Source organism: Dermochelys coriacea, chromosome 9 (assembly GCF_009764565.3).
Source record: "Dermochelys coriacea isolate rDerCor1 chromosome 9, rDerCor1.pri.v4, whole genome shotgun sequence".
NCBI classification, from domain to species: domain Eukaryota; kingdom Metazoa; phylum Chordata; order Testudines; family Dermochelyidae; genus Dermochelys; species Dermochelys coriacea.
Window position 1 is genome coordinate 59,292,699 of NC_050076.1, and position 19,193 is coordinate 59,311,891.

The 19,193-nt window shown below is 48.5% G+C and overlaps 1 protein-coding gene across 3 annotated transcripts in view; it reads left to right on the plus strand.

Annotated features, from left to right (window-relative positions):
• Positions 1–6,609: 6,609 nt before the first annotated feature.
• FUNDC2 (FUN14 domain containing 2) overlaps positions 6,610–19,193 on the plus strand; it is a 32,702-nt gene continuing 20,118 nt past the window's right edge. The window contains exons 1-5 of one of the 3 annotated variants that reach the window (XM_038417790.1): positions 6,610–6,847; positions 9,631–9,781; positions 12,777–12,852; positions 14,546–14,680; positions 15,354–19,021. In XM_038417790.1, coding sequence (XP_038273718.1) covers positions 6,832–6,847; positions 9,631–9,781; positions 12,777–12,852; positions 14,546–14,680; positions 15,354–15,431 — 456 coding nt within the window. In that variant the 5' untranslated portion in view covers positions 6,610–6,831 and the 3' untranslated portion in view covers positions 15,432–19,021. Of the gene's footprint in view, positions 6,848–9,630; positions 9,782–12,776; positions 12,853–14,545; positions 14,681–15,353; positions 19,022–19,193 lie in introns of those variants that run through there. The other 2 variants (XM_038417789.2, XR_006274482.1) reach the window with 2 other exon arrangements.

The window sequence follows — 19,193 nt, forward strand, 5'->3', positions numbered from 1 at the left end:
CACTAAAACCTACAGGACAACCAGAGAAAGGATGACACCCTGTAACAACTCACAGAAGCTATCTATAAGTAGGGCCCTACCAATTTCACCGAGGTGATAATGTGTCATGGACTGTGAAATAAGCCCTTTCCTGTGAAATCTGATCTCCCCCTTGCTTCTGGGAGCACCCCAGTCAGGGGGCTCCTAGCTGCAAGTCCTGGCTGGGCTGGGGAGAGAGAGGAGGACTTTTCCTTCCCCGCTCTGGCTCTCAGCGGGAGATCAGACCCATCTCCAAGTGCTGCCCCCGCTGCAGGAAGCTCCACATGAGGAGGTTCCTGGCTCTGGAGGAGACTTGGGGAAGCGAGTCTGATATCCCCTGCTCTTGGAAGCGCCCTAGCCAGGGAGCTCCTAGCTGTGAGTCCCTGTGGGGCTGGGGAGAGACAGGACTTGTCCTTCCCTTGCATGGCAGGGTGGGGGGTGAAATTTCAGATGTAAACAGCTGAAAACCATGAAATTTACCAAAACTCTATAACTGTGAAACTGATCAAAATGGACTCTGAATTTGGTAGGGCCCTACTATCTATAAGCAATAATGAAAAGGAGTACTTGTGGCACCTTAGAGACTAACAAATTTATTTGAGCATAAGCTTTCGTGAGCTACAGCTCACTTCATCAGATGCATTAAGCAATAATGTGCCTCTTAACATAGCAGTTAGGCGCCACCTAGGTGCAGAGTGAGCCGCTGCATATTAGTTTTCAAAGCACTTCTGCTTAGTTTTTAAGAAATACTCACTTTGGAGTGACTGACGAATACAAAAAAACATGTTTAAAATGTTAGCCATGCAAAAAATTATTTCCAGAGCTTCAGTATGGCCAAGTGAATCACACACTGGCCTGAATTCAGAAGAGGTAGATTCTATTCCCAACTCAACCACTAGCCTAGCAGGTACCCCAGGGCAAGTCACTTCCCCTTTCTGTGCCTCGGTTTCCCCATCTGTAAAATGCGGATAATGATACTAACCTCCTGTGTAAACCACTTGAAGATCTAGCTCTAATATAGCATTTTTCATCAGTAGGTGTTATTTTCTCCTTCCCACTTTATGCAGCCATCCAGTTGGTGGTGCTGCTCCTACACTATTTATTAGTTAAGTACCATCAGTGTGCTTGGCTCTATACAAAAGACAAAACACCCAGCCTGCCCCCGAGACAGTACAATTTAGACAGGCTACACTGGGAGGCCCAGTAGCAGGAGTCACATTACTTCACTGGAATTATTATTAATAATCTGATTATTTTATTTTTCTCCATGTTGTGCCCTGGCAGAACGAATGGGTCTTGGGCATATGCACAGCCAAGGAAGGAGTGCAAGGAGCAGGGGTTGGGCATCAGTCTACACGGGCAGAAAATACCAGGTGGGTGCAATCAAGAGAGGCATTAAGAGCCTGCATCTCCCGCTGTCTTATGTCAGCCATTCTATGGATCAAGTTGTGACGAAGCGGGACTGTTCTTAATGTTTCCTCTGAATATTGTGGGGGTGCCTCAGTTTTCCCTATGCAGTTCTTAAATATCTAGGTGGTGGGATAAGGGTGTATGATCGTTGCAGAGCCCTAGAGGGCAGGTGTGTGCAGAGGTCTGGACACAGAGAATGGTGAACACCCTGTTTCCTGGCAATTGATGGCCTGGCCCTTCCCCCCTGCAAGGTAAGAGCTAAAGGGTTGAAGACAAAGAGATCGGGTGACCTCCTGGCCCTGGAAAGGGACAAAGCTCAGAGGAGGAGGGGCTGGAGAGAGTTTTCAGTTTGGGGCAGGCTGGGGACATAGAGTGAAGTGCAGATGTGGTTGTCTGGCTCACTGCCCCCCAAAATGGACCCGGCTGAGGGGTCCTGTTCTCTGCACCTACAAGCTCTGTTTTAGACCGTGTTCCTGTCGTCTAATAAACCTTCTGTTTTACTGGCTGGCTGAGAGTCACGTCTGACTGCAAAGTTGGGGGGCAGGACCCTCTGGCTTCTGGGAAGCACACGGAGGGGCAGAGGATGCTAAATGCTCCAAGGTCAGACCCAAAAAGGTGGAAGTTGTGTGAGCTGTGTGTCCTGAAGACAGTCTGCTCACAGAAAGGAGACTTCCCCAGAGTCCTGACTGGCTTCGTAGGGAACAGTTCCAGAGCATCGCCCAGGGACTCCGTGACAACTGGTGGAAGCAGTGGGATGTACTGCACCCCATGGATGGCAAGAACAGGACCCCTCTGCCGGGTCCATTTTGGGTGGCCCTGGGAGAGAGAAGGACTTTTGCAGTAACAGGGTTCCCCTAGGGATTGCAGTGAGTGGTCCCAGGGGCAGAGGAGTTTGCAGCTCGACCCTGGTAAAGAGGTGGTGACATCGAAAAGGGCTGGAACACTAGGGGTTCTCCCTGGAAACCATGGGGAGCTGAGAGCGTACAGGCCTGTGAGTTCACAACAACTTGGGAAAAGCGGAGTGATGGCCTATCACTGTCTCCTTAAGAAGGACATTGTAACCCTGTGCAAAAAGAGAGGGTTGCGCATTGGAAAGTTCACCAAAGCACAGTTAATCGTGCAGCTGGAGGACGATGACTGCTCTAAGGAACAGATTCCTGACCCAAATGGGGCTCTAGCAGGATCTGGGAGCAGCTGGAGTGGTAGCCAGGCATCCCCAAGACTCCTGTCCCCGACCAGACGGGGGTCTCACGATCGGGTTCCCCATCAGGGGATTGGAGATGGATGGGATTGGAGCTGAGTCTGAGAGAGCAAGAGGACTGTGAGAGTTCAAGAAAGAGCTGCAGAAGCAGCAGCAGATTAACTGGCGATGGTGGAGCGGAGAGGCATAGGGGACCTCTGAGGGGTGAGTGGGGATAGACCCCAGGGTGCCAGTTCTGCAGGGAACCTCGAGACTAAATTATTGCCCCTGGTTAAGGGGGGGGGATGTGGATGCCCACCTCACTGCCTTTGAGCAGGCTGGCGATTTGAAGCAGGGGGACCCTGTGGAAAAGCCCTGGTGTCTAGCTCCCTTGCTGGGTCCCAAGGCTGTAGACTCCATCAGCCAGATGGGTGGGGAGGTGAACAGGCTCCCACTCCTGTTCCCAACCTATATGTCTATGTGGCGTTTCCTGAGGTCAGGCCCCTCGGACCTCCAGTGGTAGCGGAAAGTGATGGTCAATGGGGAGACATTCCTGGGGTGGCAAGATCCTGGGACAGAGAGAACAGGACCCCTCAACCGGATCCATTTTGGTGGGCAGTGAGCCAGACAACGAGGTCTGCACTTCACTCCATGTCCCCAGCCAGCCCCAAACTGAAACTCTCTCCAGCCCCTCCTTCTCTGGGCTTTGTCCCTTTCCCGGGCCAGGAGGTCACCCAATCTCTTTGTCTTCAACCCTTTAGCTCTCACGTTGCAGGGGGGAAGGGCCAGGCCATCAGTTGCCAGGAAACAGGGTGTTGGCCATTCTCTGTGTCCAGACCCCTGCACACACCTGCCCTCTAGGGCTCTGCAACGATCATACACCCCGATGAAGTGAGCTGTAGCTCACGAAAGCTTATGCTCTAATAAATGTGTTAGTCTCTAAGGTGCCACAAGTACTCCTTTTCTTTTTGCGAATACAGACTAACACGGCTGCTACTCTGAAACCGATCATACACCCTTATCCCACCACCTAGATACTTAAGAACTGCATAGGAGAAACTGAGGCACCCCCACAATATTCAGAGGAAACATTAAGAACAGTCCTGCTTCATCACACAAGTCTCATGAGAAAAAAAAGTGGCACTGCCTTTCAAAATAAGCCCATTTCAAAGGGAGGAGAGCGGTGGTGTTTATTCAAATTCTATTATTTTTTAGTAGTTCTAGTTTTGCCGCATTCAACATTGTTATACATAAAAATATTAAAATAATAAATTTGTGTGTACTTACATTATTAAAAATCCTATCTCTCTCCATTCTCAATGTGATATATTCTCTTGCTGAACTACTGAAACATATCCCAAGGTCAAACAAAAAACTGGAACATAGGATGTGTCATGTGGGCAGGGTAGAAGATTCACCAATTTGGGTGTGTTTTCTTAATTGAATCGGAGTGGGAATAGGAGGATTCTAAAATTCTAATGAGGGGCACATTGACATCAGTCAGTCAATCACCAAACCCCCTCATAACTTTGTGTTGAAGTCACCAATTACAAAAAGGCCAAATAAGTAGCTTCCAAATAAAACAAGCCCCAAACCCCACGGCTCTTAGAGTCCAGAACATTAAAGCCACTTTTAACAAAACAAACTCCATTCCGTGGCTAGGAAGCAGACTTAGGCAGAGGCTGTGGAGCTGAGGCAGGCCCTAGCCTTGCCCGATCCCCGCCTGCTCAGCTCCAACCCAACCCAGAGGCCAGGCGGGTGCGAAGGCCTGATGGCCAGTTCCCACAGTAGGCACCATCCACCCTGCCTAGGGCCCTGGAACTAGGGGTGGGGCCCACCCTAGAGAGCTGAGCCTACCAAGTGGTGAGCTGGAACCGGTTTGCTGGAACCGGTTGTTAAATTTAGAAGCCCATTTAGAACCGGTTGTCCCTTGCGGGGGACAACAGGTTCCAAAAGGGCTTCTAAATTTAACAACCGGCCAAAAGTGGTGCCTTGGGCTGGAGCACCCACAGGGAAAATTTGGTGGGTGCAGAGCACTCACCGGCAGCTCCCTGCCCCGCCCCAGCTCACCTCCACTCCGCCTCTTCCCCTGAATGTGCTGCCCCTCTTTGCTTCTTCCCCCCCCCCCCCCCGGCTTCCCACGAATCAGCTGTTTGCAGGGGAAGCCAGGGAGCGCTGAGAAGCAGGCGGCGGCTTCACACTCAGACCCAGGGAGGTGGAGCAGAGGTGAGCTGGGGCGGAGGGGCGCGAGGAAGGCCTCCTGCGCCACAGCAGGTAACTCGGGGGGCACACAAGGGAACCGCTCCCCGCCCCAGCTCACCTCTGCCTCCCTGGGCCTGAGCGCGAAGCTGACGCCTGCTTCTCAGCCCTCTGCGGCTTCCCACGCGACAGCTGATTCACAGGAAGCTGGGGTCAGGGGGCGGAGAAGCAGGGTGGGGTGGCACGTTCATGGGAGGAGGCAGAGGCAGTGTGGAGGTGAGTTGGGGCTGGGCTGGGAGCTGCCGGTGGGGGCTCTGCACCCACCAAATTTTCCCCGTGGAGGCTCCAGCCCCGAAGCACCCACGGAGTTGGTGCCTAAGATGCCACTTTTGATGTGATCAGTGGGGGAAGTGGCCAACACCTGCTCCCCCCCAGCTACGCTCCCCTGCCCCTAGGAGCCAGAGGGACCTGCCGGATGCTTCCCAGGAGCTGCCCCAAATAAACACCGCCAGGACTCCCCACCTCGCCAGGTCCCTCTGGCTCCTAGGGGCAGGGCGGGCACCCACTACGGTGGCCCACAAGACCCTCCTGTCCGGTTCTGGGGGCAGTCAGGGGACAGGGTGGATGGGGTAGCAGTCCTGGTCTTATTGGGATCCGGGAAGTGGGCGGGCGAAGCCCGTCCACTGCTAAAGGATCCCCCCCAGCCTAAAAGGGGGATCCACAGGACCTAGATGCCCAAATAATTCCGGGGGACAACTAATAAAATAACAGGGACAGGAGTGCGGTCAAAGGGTCAAAAGAAGGGAACCGGACGGGGACACCGAGCAGAGAACCCCGGACAGAGCCCACTGCTCCTCAAAGGCGTCAAGGGAGTCAGAGGACGCCGCCCAGAGGAACTCTGCCCGGATACGTGAACGGACCGAGGATCGGAAATAGGCCCCACAGTCACAGGAGACTCCATCGGCCAACCTCCTCACTCTGGTTTTGTAGATGGCCATTTTAGCTAGGGCCAGAAGGAGGTTGACCAGGAGATCCCGGGACTTTGTGGGGCCACGGATAGGGAGTGCATAAATGAGAAGGTGAGGGGAGAAGTGCAACCAAAAACGTAATAAGATATTGGTGAGGAGCCGGAATAGGGGCTGCAGCCTGGCACACTCCAGGTAGACATGTGCCAGGGTATCCCTCATGCCGCAAAAGGGGCAGGTGTCTGGGATTGTGGTGAACCGCGCCAAGTACACGCCCGTGCTCACGGCTCCGTGAAGGAGCCGCCAACTGACATCCCCGGCGGGCTTTGGGACTAAGATGGAATATAGGCTGCTCCACCGGGGCTCTGCACCCTCCCAAGGTGGCAGGAGGTCCCGCCATTTTGTATCGGGGCGGGACACGAGGGTGCGGGCGTGAAGGGTGTGGAACACGAGCGTGTAGGTAGCAGTCCTGGTGGGGGGGACATCAAGGAACAGAGGGGGTTGGATGGGACAGGAGTCCCAGGTTGTGGGGCAGGACCCCCTTGTGGGGTGACGAGGGAACCAGTTGTTAAGATTTTGACAGCTCATCACTGAGCCTACCCCCACCCACAGTGGCTGGGCAGAAGCCAAGGGCACCCTCCAGCAAGGGGCGGAGGCAGGAACGCGGGGGACTCCCGGTTAGAACCCATTGAGGTGGGGCCTCCCACAGAGCCTGGGTCACATGCCGCGTTGTAGCTGTGTGTGTGTGGTGGGGTGGTTCTGACCAAGAGCTGAGTGTACATGGGCGGGAAGGAATCACGATCACATGACAAAGGTGGCTGAGGGGCGGGATCACGAATACATGCCGAGGGTACGTCGGTGGGGAATCACGGTCACATGACCAGGGTATCTGTGTGACGTGTCTCAGCTCAGATGTCACGTGGCGGGGGCCTGGTGGTCCGCCACGGGTGAGATGGGGAGGAGCTTGTATCACGTGTCCAGCTCCGCTCCTGCGCCTCGCTCATCCGGCAGCAGCAGGAGGCGAAGCGCTGGCGGTAGGCGCGGCAGCGAGCGCGCGGGATGGCGGCGGGCGGAGGTGAGAGCCCTGCTGGGGTCTCGCGCTTGCGGCCTGCGCCCAGCTCGCGGGCCTGCCCCGGGGGGCCTCTGCTGGAGGCCGCTGCTCCCCACCACACTGGGCCGGGTTCGGGTCCCTCGTCCCCGTCCTAGTGCCTGGCTGGACTCAGCACCCTCTCAGCCCCCAACCGTGGGTGTTAGGCGCTCCCAGCCCGAGGCCAGCGCCACTGCTAGCGGGCGAGCTTTCTCTGTTCTGGGTCTGTGCAGGGCCGGGTCCGCGACTGGGGCTCCCGGCGCTGGGGTCAGGCCGCAATCCGCTGCCCGGGCCTGCTCGGCATGGGGGCACGTATGCAGCCTGCGGTGTGTCCGAGCGTCCCTTTTTACGGGCGCTGCTGCTGCTGTCAGCCGCTCTCTGCCACGCCCATGCCGCCCACAGCCTGCTCACACTGGAGGCTTGGGAGCCCGCCCTCTGCCCACACTGTGGCCCAAAGCACTCTTCTAGTGTGTGGCTTGTTGCCCCATCGTGTTGCCCTCCTCTGTATCTCGCTTCTGTGGCGACTGTAAGTTCTCTGGGCCATTAATCGTGTCTCCGTATCTGTACATGCTCTTAGTGCTCTGTAAAACAGCTTGTAAGCAACAAAACGTGTTGTGTAAACTAGCAGATAGGCTCTCTCTCCCAGTGAAAGATAATAGCGTTTAAAAATGAATGTGATAGTCGCTACGGTTAACTGGGTCTAATTCTGCTGCTGTTAGCCTGTTTTCTGTGGTTTTCATTTTTTAAAACCTGATAATGTAGATTGTGCTGCTTTGACAATGGCAAATATAGCCTTGTACATTTAGTGAAATCCTTTTTTTTCAGACAAATGGTTGGTGTCAATGGACCATCCTTACCTATATGAAAACATTTCCCCATCAGTGAGAACAGTAAACTCTGAGTGTGGTTTCAAAACACAGCTAAAGTTACCTTAGTTTGTAAGTTTTAGAATGTTTTAAAGCATCATTTTAATTGGCTCTTGATCACTGCTTGATTGTGAATTTTTAATGTTGATTAGGTAGTATGGTATCTTTAATATAAAATCAGACTCAAATTTCTAGTCTGAGTCCATTCAAAATAAATATTTTTTATGGGAAATTCCATATTCTGGCAGTATATGAGCAGATGCCCTTCTGTCTTATCTGTACATCCTTACTTGTGATCCACAGAGAATTTGACTTCTGTGCAGTCTTCCTTTTACCCATTTTCATCGTCATTCCAAGTCCTGTAATGAGGAATATTTAGGGGGAGGGAATGGGACAATTAGTGGACATCATGGTGATAGCAGTTTCCCCCCCGACACCCACCCTTTTAAAAAAAAAAAAAAAAAAAAAAAAGCAACTGTTATAGCTGCCTGGACATCTGAGATACTGATCTAACATAGCATACCTGGCATCTGAACTCGCCAAGTAACTACTTCCGCAGGGCATGTATTCCCCAGCTGCCAAAGACACGAGTCCACTGTGATCTTTTCAGCTTTTGCCTCTTGTGTGTAGTATTTCATCTCCATGTTATAGGTTAGCAAACTCTGTGTGTATCTGAGACTGTCTGTCTGACTCGGCATGTTATATTGCAATCATATGGCTTCCAGTGCTTTCAGTTATCAGTTAAGGAGTCAACATTTTCATTATAAATCCCCTCAGCTGTAAAAGTTTTTTGCTTCAGGCTAAAACTTGGTGTATGTCCATCTGCCAATAGATTTAATTTTTAAAAGTTTGGCATCTTTTGGTCCCTGTCTCTAGGCTTTTGAACTAGCATATTTGAACTCTTAGGATGCATCCTGCAAACGAGCCATCTATTAACATCTCCAGAATATCCAGGGACGCAGGGTTATGTCAACTGTATGTTGCAGTGCTAAGATGTGCAGTAGACCATCTCTGCTGGAGAAGGATAAGAAAGACAAAAATAGGATCTCTAGAAATGGTGCAACTGGCATTTTTGGGCCTCTTATTCTTGGGAGGCTGTTGTATACGAAAAATCAGAAATACAAAAACATTCAGAAAGCCAGAACATGAAAGCTATGGCAAAACTAGTAAGCGTGGGGTGAACGTCTATTTTGACTATATCACAGCTAGGCATTACAGCAGTGCACTGAGTGCAACTCCTAGGAACAATGGAAAGTGATGGTTGAGGCTGAATTCTTTGGATTTTTTGTTTGTTTTTTTTGTTACATGGGATGGGGGGCAGGTTTTTTTTCTTGGTAGCAATTTATGAAAGACCCATACCTTTTCTCTTCTCCATAGAATTTAATTTAAATAATTCAGAGATAGGAAGGATGGCTTCAGCACTTTAGCTACAAACTGGGAATTAGAAGACGTGTGTTCTGTTCCTGCCATTGATATACTGAGTGATCTTGGGCAAGTCACTTACCTCTTTCTTTTTCCCTGACTGGGAAGATGGAATGGGAGATTTGCTTAACCCCATAGAGAGGGATATGAAATTTTGTTTATGAATGTTTGCCCAGTGCTTTGAGATCTCAGGCAGACATTATGTAAGTATAAAATGTTGTTAGGAATTTCTAAGAGTGTATTTGAGCTGAGAACAGGTGACTAAAGCCACCTGTTCTCTTTAAGGAGGTTCTGTTCCTGCTTCTTAAATTTCATCAGGACAGTACCATTTACCATGCTCAAAGGCTCCTCATCTGAATGCTACTGGCTAAGAACAGTGGGTTGAAGTATGCTTGACTAGAGAATAAACCTAGTCTCTGCCCTTTCAGTGTCATATTGCCACACTAGATACACCTATGCTTACATGTATTTTCATATTCACAGCAAAGAAGGAGGACTCATGCGAGGTGCTGGACCTGGCAGAGTACACCAAGAATCAGCCCTGGTGGCACAAGCTCTTTGGGCAGAGCTCTGGCTCAAGTGCTGAAAAATACAATGTGACAACTCAGCTGCTGATTGGAGGAGTCACTGGATGGTAAGGTGATGTAATAAGTCATGGTGGGGTGGTTGGTTTTTTTTTTTTTTTTTAATCCCATTGGCAGGCATAGGGTTTCTCTAACGTCTAGCACTCCAACCCCATTCATACATCAAAAGATCGCATCTGTTTGGTGAGAGATCCCATGAAGCATATGCATGTGGGTGGCAAACAGCATTTCAGAGGTGAAGGGAGATTAGACTGAGCTCTGTGTCTTCAGGCATATCCTGATCAGTCACATGAGCTTTTCATAGAATTTAAGGCCAGAAAGGATCATTATAGAATCATAGAAATGTAGGTTTCATAGAATCAGAATCATAGAATATCAAGGTTGGAAGGGACCTCAGGAGGTCATCTAGTCCAACCCCCTGCTCAAAGCAGGACCAATCCCCAATTTTTGCCCCAGATCCCTAAATGGCCCCCTTAAGGATTGAACTCGCAACCCTGGGTTTAGCATGCTAATGCTCAAACCACTGAGCTATCCCTCCCCTCCAAGGGACCTCAACAGATCATCTAGTCCATCCCTCAGCACGGAGGCAGGACCAAGTAAACCTAGACCATCCCTGACAGGTGTTTGTCCAATGCTGCCAATGTTGGGGATTCCACAACCTCCCTTGAAAGCCTGTTCCAGAGCTCAACTATCCTTAACTATCCTAAGTTAGAAATGTTTTCCTAATATCTAACCCAAGTCTCCCTTGCTGTAGATTAAGGCCATTACTTCTTGTCCTACCTTCAGTGGACATGGAGAACAATTGATCAATGTGCTCTTTATAACAGCCCTTAAGACAGTGGTGCCAAATTTTTTCCTGTCGCGCCTCCGCTCCCCCTTACCAATAATGGAATCTGTCCATGCTGTGTCCCCTCCCTCCCATTACTGCACAATGCTGAAGGTGGAACTGGGGCAGAGCTGTGGCCAGTGGCAGAGCAGAGCTCCCTCCTTGCCCTGCCTGGGGGCTGGCCCAGGCCCTGCTGCCTGCCTACTGAATGTTCCTTTGCAGCCCTGCCCCCTCCCCATCCTCTTTTTCTGAAGACTAAATATGTACAGTTTTTTAACCTTTCCTTGTAGGTCAGGTTTTATAAACCTTTTAATCATTTTTGTTGCTGTCCTCTGGATGCTCTCCAATTTGTCCATTTCTTTCTTAAAATGTGTGTTGCCCAGAACTGACCACAGTACTTCAGCTGAGACCTCAACAGTGTTGAGTAGAGCAGGACAGTTACTTCCCGTGTCTTGCATATGAAACGCCTCTTAATACAGAATTATGGTCATCCGGTCTGACCACCTGCATAATACAGGCCATAGAACTTCATGCAGTGATTCGTGCATCAAATCCAATAGCCTGTAATTGAAGTAAGGTGTATATTTTTAGAAAGATATCCAATCTTGATTTTAAAGGCTCTTAAGTTATAGAGCATCCATTACATCCGTAGGTCAGCTGTTCCAGTGGTTAATTATCTTTTGGGACAGATGCTTCTGAGTCTTCTAGGATGACCAAAACCTTGGGGCTATGCACTGGGCCTATGCATTGTCCCTTGGGAGTCAGGCTACAGTATTTTCCCACAGAACTTTCTTGTCTCATCTTCTGAGAAGAGTTCGACCTAAAGGGTTCAGTGTACTCAGAAGCAAATCTTCTGCTGTTGAGAGGAAGAATTGGCTTGCTGGTGGCTAGTGACTCTGAGGCCACTTCTAGATCTTCCTGTTGGAATATTCCACTATCCACAGTGCCACTGGGGTGTGTTCTCTTCTAATTAAGATATAGTATAAATTGGAAAGTACAATCAGGACTGTTTTTCCAGTACATTCTTGCTTTTTGCCATAGTTCTCCCCATTCTACTCCAAAGATAAGCCACTTAAAGCATAAGATGTACCCCTACAACATGCATCTATTCGCAGAATGAGCCTGTAACTTCTGTCTTGTGTCCTGGCCGTTTGCACCTTTTGGAAAAGGATTGCTCTTCTGTTTTATCACAGATGCACTATTCAGGTATCACCTGAAATAATACTTGATGTGAGTGATGTCAGACAATATATATAGGGCCCTACCAACTTCATGGCTGTGGAAAAACGTGTCCCAGACCGTGAAATAAGCCCTTCCTCATGAAATCTGATCTCCCCCATGCTGGAAGTGCCCCAGCTGGGGGGCTCCTAGCTGCAAGTCCTGGCTGGGCTGGGGAGGGACAGGACTTGTCCTTTCCCTGCACTGCCTCTCTTGGGGGGAGATCATACCTCTCTGGGGCTTGGCTCTGACTGTGAAATTGATCAAAATGGACCATGAATTTGGTAGGGCCCTAATTATATGTCTCCTTACTGCTTACTCAAGTAGTGAGAGCTGTGTTCATCTATGACTTGATGGTGGGGATGTTCATGGGGGTAGAGGGGAAAAATTCCACAACACCCAGGTGGAGGCATAAAGGGACACAGTCCAAATAGTCTTGAGTAGATGTAGGTCTAGACTATCAGTCTTTAAACTTTTATCTTTACAAACTATCTTCTTCTCTCTTTTTGAGAAACTAAAACAACTGTCCTGGAATGTGCAGGATCCGCTTCACATGTGATGCGCTCTGCTCCAGAAGCGACCAGAAAAAATACCAATCCAGTTAGTTTTATCCTGTCAGTTGATAGGATGTTATCCAAGATTCTTGTTCAGAAATGACCATCAAAAAAAAAAAATCCCATGTTAATGTCATTTGAAAAATTGGCAGAAAATCGGTGGTAAAGGGATAAAAATCTATAGATGGAGTGAGGATATGCATGTGAAAATTTAAAGGGACTCAGTTTTACAGTCTATTGTGGGGTTCCACAGAGCTGGCTGCTTTGCCCTTCCTTTCCCTAATCCCAAATTGGCTCTCTTTATTCCTCTATCTTCCTTGGTTAGTGAGGTTGTTTCTGGAGTTTGACTGGTGTTTGCAGAAAGATGGAGTATCTATAGAAAGCCAAAGTGTGTGTGTGTGGTATTTGGTTGAACTCACTTTCTGGCCTGTCCTCCTTTGATTGTAGGTGTACGGGCTTCATCTTTCAGAAGGTTGGAAAGCTGGCAGCAACAGCAGTTGGTGGTGGCTTTTTCCTACTTCAGGTGCGTATGGTTAGTCTAGGCTTTGTGAAAACTGCTCCTGGGGATGGTTCTGAGCTGCACAGAGAGGTAGGCTGGTCCAGTGGTTAGGGCACTAGCCTTGGTATCAGGAGACCTACATTCCATTTCTTGCTCTGCTAGAGACTTCCTGTGTGACTGGGGGCAAGTCACTTTAGATGTGTCTGTTATGTAGTCCAGGTCTGCAGCTTGGGCAGACGTACCTGCACTAGCATGGCTAAAAATAGCAGTGCAGATGTGGTGGCAAAGGCTTCACACTGTATCTACAGTGCTATTTTTAGCTGTGCTAGTGTGACTAGAGCTAATGTGGGTATGTGTCTGCCCAAGCTGCCATCACACCTGGGATTGCAGTATAGACTACTTTTCTGGGCCTCAGGTCCCTCTCTGTGAAATGGGGATAATAACACTGCCCTGCCTCTGAGGTGCTGCGAGGGTAAATACATTGCAAATTGTGAGGTGGTCATATACTATGATAGTGAAGTTACATAAGTACCTTTATACAAGCATGCTGCATCACAATGGGTGGCGCTTCTTCACTTTTAATAGCTGCAACTGAGTCAGATTTGCATTGCTCTGAAGCTGCTGACTTTTTGAAGTTAAGGCCTGTTTTCAAATCCCAGACTGGGCCTCTTCCTCTCTGGACTAGCAGCACCACAGAAACTGTGTGCTCTTGACTGAGCATTGGAGGGAAGCCATGCGCTCAGTAGCGACTACTGGCCAAGGCAAGGGGCAGCACTGAACTTCACAGGGCACTATCCATGTCTGCTGAGCCAGGCTGAGTTTAGCTTTAATGTAAGGCCTCAGAGGGCACCACCCTCCAGAGCCTGGTTAGGGACAAGACACCCTCTGTTAATGTATTCTTTGGGGGTAGTGTAGCAATAGAAATTACTCATTCTCTCAACTATATTTTCTTTGGCTTTAAAAATCCTGCCCACCTGGAGCAGGGCAGAGTTTCCTGTGCTGGCTTGCTGGGCCAGGAGGGCAGGAAACTGAAGTCTGGATTTCACTGTTGTATGTGAGACAGAATGCAACCACTGGACCCTACCCAGTGATCCCCTTCTTTGATTGTTCCAGCATTTAAATCGTGTATAACTGCTTTCCCTCACCCCACTAGTTCTCCTTGTTCCGTTGAAGGTGGATGTCTCTTTAAAGCATTGCTCAGGCAGTGTTTCACTGTTGGCCCACCATGACAAGACAAAATACTTATACGGAGACAACCTATTAATAAACCATGCCTTCCCATAGCAGCAGGAGATCTGGAATGTAACAGCTGCATGTAGGCTTTGAATGATACCAATATAACAAACTTGGGGGTTAATAAATGCAGTTGGTGCCAGCTCTGTATTGCAAAGCAGAGAGGCTGACATAGATTAATGTTAAACAATATGTAAAAATCTCTGCATATGAACTTCCATTGGAGGATCCTATAGATAGAGGTAAGCTGAGGGGTCCTTTGTAACTGAACTACTAAGTTAATTTCTCTATGCCTCTAGCCCATTTATATTCCCTTTCCATTAATTTAGTTAGAATAGTTCTCTCATTAACCAAGATGAGATGATACCTTTTAGAGTTGAGTGTGTTATTTGGGTTAGCAATGGGGCAGGAGGGAAAGGAAGGTCTTGCTAGCTAAGGGTTGTGCAGGATTTACTTCATATTTCTTACCACACCTCAAATGTAGATTGCGAACCACACCGGATACATCAAAGTGGACTGGAAGCTAGTAGAGCAGGATGTGAGCAAAGCCAAGGAGCAGCTGAAATTTCACAGCAGTGGCAGCAAACTGACCCCAGAAGTTAAAAGCAGAGTTGATGAGGTGAGACCACTTCTCCTTCTCAGATCTTTGCCTGGATGTATCCAGATGCTGGAGAGAAGGGTTGGGAACTACTTCTGGGGCTCTTTAAGGATAGCTTCACAGTAGCAAGATAAGGTAGTGGGCAAATCTGCTAGATGTCCTGTGAGATCACGAAGATGGCTTCCAGATGGTGTTTCACCATACAATGCCCTGTGGGAAATCCCCTGGAATCCAGAGAAGGACCTCCTCAGAGCAATTAAGACAGCTAAGCAGATAGCACAACATAAGAGTGGATCAGTCACTCTAGATTCCCTCTACACTCTAGGTCAGTGTGTGCAGGAGGCATATGTCCCCATGCCTCCTGTCTTCTAGATCCTTGACTGCTAATTGTGGTACAGCTATAAATGTTTGAAGCCCTTAATGCACGTTCAGCAGCTGGTCAGAATGTCTGCAGCACGTTGTGATGCCATAGTGTGCAAGCAATGAATGAAGTAGGGAGGGCCACGTCTTTGCCTTCCCTCCCATGGAAGGGGGGGCGGAATAGCACTAGCTCTCTTGCTATTAATTTTGGCCATTAGTTGAATTAGGTAGGGATAGCAGCAAGCTGGGTGCAGTGGGTGGGAGGGCTCAGTGCTCATCTGACCTGAGTGACTGGTTCTAGAGTGTTTTGACTGTCCTCTTCCCCCCTGCCCAGGTGATAACATTTCTGAAGAAGAACGTTATCCTGACTGGAGGGTTTGCTGGGGGATTCCTGCTTGGAATGTCTTCATAGAAACTACACAGAACTGACTACTATGTCCTTTCTCACCCCCTCCCACTTAGTAAACAGTGGGTTGTGCTGACAGACTCTGCTTCCTCAGGTCCTCCTGGGTTCAAGCCCCCCACTCCCTGCAACACTGCCATTAACTTTCCTCCTTTTCCTTTCTCTGTACCTGAGTTCTGTTGATGCTGTAATCAATCTAGAGGGTCATGACCCTCAGTGTCTGCTTGTCGATCTGACTCCCTATCCCACTCAAAATGCCTCACTGCAGTTTTCAGGATCAGTTGCAACCCCATGAACAGCCTGCAAGAGAGAGAGATCTGAGAACAGGCCCACTGCTGTGCTGCACAAGACTGACTGATATAAACTCTCCTCTTCCAGTGCACACAAGGTTCGTCAAGCTCCTAGTTGTCTTGTATTCTTCTCTGGTAATAGGAAAGCCCATACTTCCTCCAGGAAAATGGTATTTTCATGGCTATCAATGGATGGAGGCAGAATTGTCGGAGGCTGTCTTAGAACATGCTCGGAAATGGACACAGGTGTTTGGGGAAAACAACTAATTCCGCAGTAGGTGGTGGCAGAGTGAGTACATGGCAGAAATACTGTTGTAGATCTGTTCTTCTGCCTTCACTCCTCCCTAGACTCTTGCCATTATGTTATACCCAGATGATCACTTATCCGTGTTGTTTATATATCCCCTTAATGGAATTGCAGCATTGGCACTGGCAATAGTGACATGCAACATTCACAATTTCTATCCCAGATCCTTTCTTACATAGGTTTTGAAAGTCGGTGGGCATCCCACCATTTAGAAGGTATTCTCCTCTCACTCTCTCTAGCTGGTGTCTCAGCTAGTGAACTTTAAAATGCACTGAAGCTGTATGTCTGGCAGAAAGGCTGCCTGAAATGTCTGTACATATGACTGAAACCTGCACTACCAGCCCATCCAGTCCGGGATGCATTTCCATAGTGACAATAACTGTAACTTATCCCTGGCATCATATCAGCATTTCTGATACCAAAGCCTTTCTCTGGCTAGCATGGAATTTGCAGCTATCTGTAGGTATCTGGTGCACATGGGGCAGGCTTTCTGGAAAGTAGTGCCCTGGGCAGATGGAAGTGGGTGGGTTTCTTCTCTGTGTAGTACAACCTGGGATGTGGTGTCCTGGAGCAGGATTCCAGTTTGAGTGCAGACAGCAGCTGTTCGGGATTCACAGTTTACTTTGAATCCTGAAAGCCATTTCTCTCCCTTTGCAGAGCAGATTCCATCCATCCTCAGCGAAAGCTGAATCTTCCAGGCAATCCCCCATCCAGCTGCACCTTAAAATCTCTGGTGATTACCTTCCTGTCTGGCATATGTGCCTTTACTGGGCAGTAGGTGACACATGCTCTTATAATCATGAGATCCTGTATTTAAAGAGCTACTGGGCATGTGAGGGGAGCCATTCCCATACATTCCTTCTCCAAACAGAAACTGGCACTTTAATGCCATAGACAGAGGAGCAGGCATCCCAGAACAGCTCAGTCTGCCTGCCCTTCTCTGCAAAAAATGATAGCATGCTTATCTTCTCTTTGGAAGCTAGACAGTGGGTGATGGGAAATGCAAGAGCACGCTCTATGCTGCTGTCGGTCTAGGTTAACTCTTTCCCCTTCCTCAGCTTCATTGACTTCTCCCATTCATGCAAAAATAAGCATGTGTGTCCAGTTGTCCTTCAGTTTGTTTAATTCCTACACCTGCAGACCCATCACTGGGCTATAACATGGAGATGGGTTTTGCCTAGCTTGGAAAGGCAGGTTAACTATTTTTACATTTTTCTTGAATTGGATAACAGAGATCAATTCAGTATTGCCTAGTACTGGGCTTTGCTGATCTCCCTGCTCAGATGTAGTTTGAAGAAGGAGCTCTAGCTGGTGATAAGCACATTCTTGCTGAAGGTTGGTTCTGTTCCCTTCTGAAATCATGCCCTAGAATTGTGTTGAACTCCAGGAGCTAGTTGTGTGCATGGCTGGACACTGTTCAGAATGTAGTGCCCATGGCACAAGGATGCACTTTATCTATTATGCTGCAGTAATTCCATGTTTACAGTGTTTTGCGCTTGACCTGACTGGAAGCAAGAGATGTCCCCAAAAGAATGCGAGGAGCCTGAGTACTGGTCCTGTTAGAGCTGTGGCAGCTTGGCAACTGCAGCTGTTTTCAGGAGAGCCCGTGACATTTCATCTGTGCTAACTTTATTTTGCCCTTAGTCTGTCCCCTAACATACAGAGTTTAGAAAGTCTGTCACATCAGTTCAGCTTTTCTTTCCTCTCTGATCCCATAGGTAGACAGTAGAATACACCTTTACACAGTCAGAATCTTTGCTGTCTTGCATTCTCTGGCTGTCTACAGCAGGGCAGGAGAAATTGGGCTTATAGCATGTCTAATGATATACAGTCAAGTGCTACAGGAATTGTGCAGTGATGTAGGTACACAATAACTGTTGATTAGGGAGTGGGGTGCCTAGCTGCTGTGTAGGAAGAAATTCTGTACAGTGGAATGATCTTGATGAATTTATAAGAACATATCTTGCTGGAACTCTCCTGTTCAAATAGGAAAATAGCATACCTACACCTCTGCCTGGTGTACTAGCTAACAAAGACTTTTATTCAGACTTCACTCTTCCAGCCTCCCTCCAAAGACAATGCTGAGTGGAAATGGCCCTCCTGCTTTTCCCTTGGGAGCGACAGTTTTGGGATAACAGCTGTAACTTGACCCATACCTTTGGCCTGGTACCTCTCTCTCCCATTAGCCTGACAATCTGCTGGAAATTTAGCAGTGAGTTCTGTTCATGTGGGTATAAAAACCTGGCCACAGTCTCTTGACTTCAGTATCCTCCTTTCCAGCTGCCTTTATATCCTTCTTGATGCACTGAGAGACTGCTGTGCATGCAAAGGCACAGCTGGTGCTATCTTGCTGTAGCCTGAGAAGCAAGCAACTTGCCACCAGACCTCAGGGTTCCTACAACTTCCTGCTAACTGATGCCAGTTAATCAGCCCAAATCCTGGGCATAAGGCTCATTAGTCTAACAAGGAATATATTGGGAGCCCACTCTGACCCTGAGATATTTAAAAATAGCTGCTATTTGTCTGGAATATTATAAATTGGTGCCATGGAGCTAAGCACCTGCAAGAAGGAGCTAAAAACTTACTTCTCAAAGCTGTTGCTGGAAGGGTGATCAAACAAGCAGTTTAAGTACAGCCACAGTAGTTTCTGATATGAAGACGTAGAGGGAAAGCATGGGGCATCCATGTGTTACCACCAAAAGTGTAAAACTGCCAAACTGGAGCTTCCTTGGTACCTCTCATGAAATTCTGTATGCAGCTAAGATAGTTTGTCCTGGCAAATGTGATTTTTGTACATGGCATGAAATCAAATACAATTTTTGGTCATGTGATGGGTGCCAAGATGAAATCTTAATCCCCCTTCTGTTTTGTTTCAACAGTCTCTAACACCTATGCCAGGAAGTTGTGGTTTTAAAAATACACTAGGCTTTTAAGATATTTTTGTACAATCTATGTAGATGCTTGTTGAAGTGATGTATTATTAAACTGTTGCTCTAATCACATCTTGTGGGGGTCTGTTTTGGGAACAAGCATCGCTTTGCCACTTCCTGCACTGCAAACGCTCTGTATAGCCTAGAGGAGCAGTATCCAGTACTGTAACTGAAGGAGCAGTCCCTGTAATTCTGGGGAAGACACAACTGGGAATAAGACCAAGATCATTAGAGGTATTTAGGA